The sequence below is a fragment of the Lonchura striata genome, chromosome 15 (genome assembly GCF_046129695.1).
Source record: "Lonchura striata isolate bLonStr1 chromosome 15, bLonStr1.mat, whole genome shotgun sequence".
Lineage (NCBI taxonomy): Eukaryota > Metazoa > Chordata > Aves > Passeriformes > Estrildidae > Lonchura > Lonchura striata.
This window is the reverse complement of record NC_134617.1, coordinates 4516875-4523999: the sequence shown is the minus strand read 5'-3', so window position 1 is coordinate 4523999 and position 7125 is coordinate 4516875. Positions and strand designations below refer to the sequence as shown.

The window sequence follows — 7125 nt, the reverse complement described above, 5'->3', positions numbered from 1 at the left end:
AACTGACAGCAGTTTTAAGGGAAAATCAGGAAAACCAAGGGATTAATGTCTGAGAGACAAACTAGCAATACACTTGTAGGAAAGAAGTGATAGACGGATGAAGGTGATTTTTGCATGCAGCAGCTGGAAGTAGAACTCCTTAAGAAAAGGATTCCTCTCAGCTCCTCTGGTTTCTGAGGAAACTGCAGACAGCTGCTAGAGGAACAATTCTGATAATTACCAGGAGGATCCTGAAACTGCTCTGCAAAAATGGGAAAGGCAGGGCAGGCTGTCTCTGCCAGGATCCCAGGAAAGCCATTCAGGTCACACAATAAAAGGATGTGAGAGCTACAGGACACCAGTTAACCCACTTGCTTTAGATTTCACCTCAAACACAGACCATAAGGATTGCTTTCGTGTAATCAGAGTTTCTGTCTGCCTGTTTTCCAAGTTCCTGTGTGTTGTTTGTGCAAAAAACAAACACCATTTTTGTAGGAATTTCTTCTTGACTCAGCATAAAGAATTATAGAATGGCATACCCAAAACAATGAAAGTACAACAGGAAAAGCCAACTTTAATCTGTGCCTACGACCTCACATGCTACATTTAACAAAAATTAGACTTTTTATTTTTTACCAAAAAACCACAAAACTTTAAACATTTTCATCTGCCCAGTCACCCACAACCTCCAACAGGTGCACAACAATTGCTCTTTCTGCTTGTACAACAGCAAAACAAAATACAAAATGCATCCTCAGAACCCCTTCTGTCTCTCACTGCGGTGCATTAACAAAACCAGCTGTTTGCTTCATGTCATCTCATCAATAATGCTGCACATTGCTGCATCTTTGTCCAAAACCTGATCTCTCTTGCCACCAGAACGCTCCCTCTGTTTTTCGCTCTGTCCAGCACAGCTGCTGCCATCGTCAGTGTCCATGGGCTCCACGCTGACTCTCAGTCCCCCCTCTGTGTGAGGCAGATCATCGGGCAGGGAAGCCAGGCAGTTCTGGATCATCTCCACCACTCGCTCCAGGTGCTTCTGGAAGCGCTCGGCCGTCTCCAGGCGCTGCCGTTTCTGCACCTCCATCATGACCCTCAGCGTCTCCCTGGCCTGGTGAGGCCGGTACTCATTTATAAGGTGATGCACGTGGACAAAAAGCAGTTTCAAGTCTTCCAGTTTCTCCTCTCGCTTTATACTCCCTGGACTCCTTATCAAGATGTCCAAGAGGTCCAGGAAGTTGACCAGGATAGACATGTTAAGTTTCCTTAACTCCTTCTTGTGATCAAACTGCATAGGATGCAGCCGTTCGATCCCCTGGCTCTCCAGGGGCCGGATGATCAGATCATCACACTGGAACTGGTTGCCAAACATCATGTAGCTGTCCTTCACAGGAGGAGGTGGCTTTGGAGCCAGGCCTTTACGGATGTTTTCATCAGTGTATTCTTTGATATATTGCATTGGAGGCGGAGGAAGGGCACTCACTTGCTGAGGTTCACCCATTTTTGCCAGATGAAATTTCTAGGGAATGACCCAAGAAACAAATGTTAACAATTTGTGTCACAAGTTTATAATATAAATGTAAGAAAAGACAAAATATGGGAGATGGCAGTAAGAAAATGAGCAAGAAGAGACAAATCCATTTGCAGAATACAGGAAACTCCTGGCAAATCCACGTTATCTTTTCACTAAGATTTACTTATACCAAGTACTAGAAGCACACAAAACACTCATTTCTCTAAATATGAAAGAGCAGCCTGTAAACTAGGCAGCCAAAGGGAGAAGGGTGACCCCCTTCCCTAGATGGGTCCTGGTGGGCAAACCCCCCAGAATCACCGAATATCCCAAGCTGGAAGTAATACACAAGGATCTGCAAAAGCCCTGCACAGGACACCCCAAAAATCTCCCCCATGGCTGACAGCATTTCCCAAAGGCTTCTTGAAGTATTTTAGGCCTGGGGCTGTGACCAAGGAGAGCCTGGGCAACCTGTTCGGTGCCCAACTACCTTCTGGAGGAAAAACCTTTTCCTAATATCCACGTAACCCTCTCCCGGCACATCTCCAGCCGCTCCCTCGGGCCCTGTCACTGGCCTCAGAGGGCAAAGATAGGCGCTGCCCCTCGGGGGGAAGCTGCAGCCCGCGGTGAGATCCCCCCTCAGTCTGCCCTTCTCCGGGCTGGCCAGACCGAGTGACCTCAGCCGCTCCTCGTGCGGCCTCCCCTCTTCACCCGCGCCCACGAGAGAAACCAGGCAGGGCCCACACCCGCCGCCCTGCCCTGCGGAGGAGGGAGTTTGGGGAGGCCCAAACCCCGCGGCGGGGCTCGCCAAGTCAGTGCTGAAGAAACAAGAGCCGGAGCCACGGCCCGGCGGAGGGCACGGGCCCCTCGGAGGGCACGGACCCCTCGGAGGCCTCACGGGCCCCTCGGAGGCCGCACGGACCCCGCGGAGGCCGCACGGACCCCGCGGAGGCCGCACCGGCCCTCCCGCCCTCACCTGCCCGCTCCGCCCGCCGCGCTCCCTCAGCGCCGCCGCAGCCGCTTCCGCCCGGCCGCCCTCTCCTCTCTCTCCCTATTGGTTGGCGGCCTCGCGGTGCCGCGCTCTGATTGGCTGTGACGCAGAGCAGTCAGGCGCTCCTCCACTCAGCTCGCTCGGGGGCGGGGCCAGGCGCGGGGCGTGGTTCCCGGTATGGCGGGGTGGGGGTTGCCCCATCCTGGGGCGGTGGGTACCTTTCAGAGGTCTGTGACCCCCTCAGCGGTCCGTGACCCTCCCCAGCGCTCTGTGACCCTTCAGCAGTCTGTGGTCTCTTAGCGGTCTGTGACCACTCAGCGATCTGTGACCCCTCAGCGTTCTGTGACCCCTCAGTGTCCTGTGCTCCTCAGTGTCCTGTGCCCCTCGGTGTCCTGTGTCCCTCAGTGTCCTGTGCCCCTCGGCGTTCTGTTCCCCTCAGTGTCCTATTCCCCTCAGTGTCCTGTGCCCCTCGGCGTTCTGTTCCCCTCAGTGTCCTGTTCCCCTCAGTGTCCTGTGCCCCTCGGCGTTCTCTTCCCCTCGGTGTCCTGTGTCCCTCAGTGTCCTGTTCCCCTCAGTGTCCTGTGCCCCTCAGTGTCCTGTTCCCCTCAGTGTCCTGTGTCCCTCGGTGTCCTGTGCCCCTCAGTGTCCTGTATCCCTCAGCGTTCTGTGCCCCTCAGCGTTCTGTGCTCCTCAGCGTTCTGTTCCCCTCAGTGTTCTGTGCCCCTCAGAGGTTCTGTTCCCCTCGGTGTCCTGTGCCCCTCAGTGTCCTGTTCCCCTCAGCGTTCTGTGCCCCTCAGTGTCCTGTATCCCTCAGTGTCCTGTGTCCCTCGGCGTTCTGTTCCCCTCAGTGTCCTGTGCCCCTCAGTGTCCTGTGTCCCTCAGTGTCCTGTTCCCCTCAGTGTCCTGTGTCCCTCGGTGTCCTGTGTCCCTCGGTGTCCTGTGTCCCTCGGCGTTGTTCCCCTCGGTGTCCCGTGCCCCAGGAGCGGGCTCCCTCGCCACCAGCCGCTGTGAGGCAGCGGGAGCGCCGGGGCAGGAGGGACCAGCCCGGCGGCCCCGGGAGCTGGGACAGCGGGGACAGCGCTCGTCAGGGCGGCCCCGCTGCTGGGAGACAACAGCATTACGGAACAATCACAGGAATCACAGAACCAATCCGGTTGGAAAATACCTCCGAGGTCCCCCTGGGAAGTGTTTGCAGCCATCCGGCAGCAGAAAACGCTAAATCTGACCATAACTGACAAACAGTTGGGCTCCGTTGCTTTTCTTTCCGTTTTCTTCCAGGAGGAGTTGAAGTTAACATGGTGGATGTAAGTTTTTCACCGGGTCAGGTGGAGCTGGGCTTGCTGGCATCGCTTCTGCGGGATTTTCTCCCTGAAATGGCCAGCAAGGAAGGTTTTTTCGATACTTGGCCGTTTCTGTGCCGTTCTCTCTCCCTCAGCAGATGGCAGCAATGGCCTGGGTGTTAGGGACCCATCACCGCACACGCAGTGTCACTTACAGATTCACTCTTCCAGATCGATTCTTTACTAAAAAAAATTCAGTTGAATGATAATTACTTTGGATCCTGCTAATTATTCCTAAAAACATGCAAAGAAGATCCAGAATCGTTATACTTATTTGATGAGAAAGCCTGAAACGATGTACTGAATATCTGAATATTTATATATTGCAAATTAAGCTACACTTTACAATTTACAATGAGTTGAATATTTAAATATTCCAAACTGAACTGCACTTTACAGTGAGTAAAAGCCTGGCTGAAAAATACGCTGATTTGTTTTCATTTGTAAGCAATTTGCTGAATTCAGACAAGGATGCAGTTCCATGCTGCAACTAAAACGTTTTTCCTTTGGAAAAGGTGATCTCATTCCTTCACTTCTATTCCTGCTTCTTTCTTCCCTCTCTTCTTTCTTCCCTCCCTGCTCCTCCAGCCCCTCACTGGCTGTGCACCCTTTTCTTGTCATTGCTTGTGCCACCACCATCAGGCACTGGATTGCAAAGCAAACTGATGCAGCTCCAAACCCATAAAACATTACTGCAGGGTTTTTTTTTGTAAAGTTTTCAGCTTTTCTAATGAATTAACATGCTGTGCTGTGTACCCTGTGAACATCAGGGAGAGGTTTTGAGAGGGGACTGTGCATAGGCAGAAGGAAAGGAGGAGGCTGGGAACATGGGGTGGGGAATTGTCCTCTCCATTTCTGTGACAGAAATCTCTTATCTTGTCTCAAATCATCTTGTTACATCATACTCTGAAAGAAAGATAAGGAATAAAAATCATTGCCTCCAGAGATGCATGAGATAACACATGTAGTAGGAGGTACCAACACATCCTTGGTTTCATTGGACTTTCCAGACTTTGATTTCACATTCTTTTTACAGGAGCTGAGCTTGATTCTCTAGTGCCTTGCACTCAGTGAACCATGCAGCAAGGATGTAAAATGCTGTGACTTCAAACAGGAGCAGGCAGAGAGAGCCATGCTCTTGTTTTTCCCTCGATCTCTGTGATCTTGACGCATTTTCTGTATGATGGTGGCCAAGACAGAGGGAATATAACATCGATGAGTCTTGCTCTTGGTGGCAGGGCTGCTTCTCAGAAGACCCATGGATGACCCTTTCCAGCCCACGGGGAGCAGCTGACACTTCTCCTTACAGTGCTTCTAAATGAGAAATTAAGAATGACGGGGAATCTCAAGTGTAGCACTCTGCAATTTGCTTCTTGCTCCAGTCCAGCTCTTTTCTGAAATAAGGGCACTATCCAGTACAAGCCTAGCACTGGTAATGAAGCACAATTCCTACATCATCTCCAGCTTGTGGGAATGAACTTCGACACCCCTTCAACAGATGGTGAAAAAGTACCATGATATTCTCTGCCTCAAAGACTCAATATCTTAATTTATAGCTTTGGTTAAGTTTATTTTCATTTTCTTCATAACTAATTTTATGCAAATTGGCATGTTTCAGTAGCAAGCACTCCATTTCTGTTAATTCAGCAGCAGTGTGTACAGTGTGTGCCATTGCAGTATGCTGTTATTTTAGCAGAACTGGAATCCAAACATTGTACAAGCACAGTAAATATAAACCCCACTTTCAGGCATGCTCTTAGAACAGTGCTTCTCTCTTCTGTGCTACAACAGATTTCTTTCATTTCTTGCTGCTATTGCACTCTAAATAATAAATAAATAGATAAATAGATGTGTGTGTGTTTTTCTCATGTTGTCTGAAAAACAACGCCAAAGTCAAACTCGGTTCCAGTCTCTTCTTGGGCGTAGGTTAGGGTTAGATCTTGTAGCCTGGTTAAGCAATGAGCTCAGGAATTTCCTTTTTTGGTGATTGTTACAGGCTTTGTTGCAGGATAAACCAGGGAGGAGGGCAAGAGAAAAGGAGCCTGTTGGGGGTGAAGGAGACTTAACCAAGCTTTATGTCTCCATCTGCTGTGGTTAATTCCCATCTCCCTGCCTCCCGCTGTGGCTTTGGGAGTGAATGAATTTGCAGTGCAGTACTGTGCAACCTTTTCTTCCTGACTCCTCAGACTAAAATATCAGCTGCAGCCTATTGGCACGCCTGCTGAAGTAGGAGTTTAATGTTCCCATCATGTGAAAACTGGGGCACAACACAGAGCAGTGCATGACAGCTAAACTGTTTCTTGCTCTATGGCCTGTTATCAAACAGATTCAAAGCTCAAAACAGAGCTTTCATGGTTATTTAGCAATAAACCAGGTATCTCACTACAATTAGGAAACTGATAGGGCTCAAAATCCAGGCATGTTTTGATGGAATCACCCAGCACTCCTTCCTATGTTCATAGTCATAGTATTGTCTCAGGAAGCAGCCCCCCAACCTGATTTTTGAGCCAGACATTAATGCTGGGTGTTTTCTTGCTCACATGCCTGTTGTAACTGTTTATTCAAACATGTAAATGAACATGTCTTTAAAACAAACATGTAAACAAGTAAATTAACATGTCTTTAAAAAATGCATCTGCATGGCACAAAGAAGTAATTCCTGTCCAGCAAACAGTGACCTGGGTACAGCAAATGTGTTGTATTGCCAGGGCAAACCCTGGGATCTGCAGCAAGTTTTGCCAGCAATGCAAGTCCCACCTTTGTCTTCAGAGGGAGACAGAAACAGACAGGAACCATGATAGCCAGGCACTAATAAAAGGAGCTGGAACAAAATCCCAGTTTGGCTATGGCTCCCATGAAACGAGTTTTTCCTTTCTGCATTTTTGCCTAAGAGAGAACAGCTGAGGAAAGGATTAATTGTCCCTTTATCACAGAAGAAGGGACCTAACCCTGTGCAGCTTCTCCAGTATAAAACACGTGCTCTATATTACTGCCAATACTGGGAATAATTCACTTCACGAATGATGGATAATTCACTACATCCTCCCAGCAGATGCTCAGAACAAGGCATCCCATTTCTCAGGGCTCCCAAACAGTTCACAGGAGGATCTTGCTCTGCTTCTACAACTCCCTGGGTCACTGGGAGCAGTGTGAGGGGATTCAAAGGTGCAGTTGTAACCTCAAGGAAAGCTGGATGCATCTGGTTCATAAAGACCAGCTAATTCTTCCCTTTTTCTGCAGCTTTCTGTCTTGTTCTTTGAGTCTACTGGAGCCATGTTTATTGGGGTGACAATGAACTGCTA

The 7125-nt window shown here is 49.3% G+C and overlaps 1 protein-coding gene across 1 annotated transcript; it reads right to left on the bottom strand.

The window, feature by feature from the left end:
• Positions 1-533: 533 nt before the first annotated feature.
• Positions 534-2523, bottom strand: MED7 (mediator complex subunit 7). Its single transcript, XM_021552169.2, has 2 exons — positions 2469-2523; positions 534-1498 (listed from the first exon to the last, which is right to left on the bottom strand). Exon 2 carries the CDS (start codon positions 1478-1480, stop codon positions 788-790), a length of 693 nt encoding a protein of 230 aa, XP_021407844.1. The 5' UTR covers positions 1481-1498; positions 2469-2523; the 3' UTR covers positions 534-787.
• Between the last annotated feature and the right edge of the window lie 4602 nt (positions 2524-7125).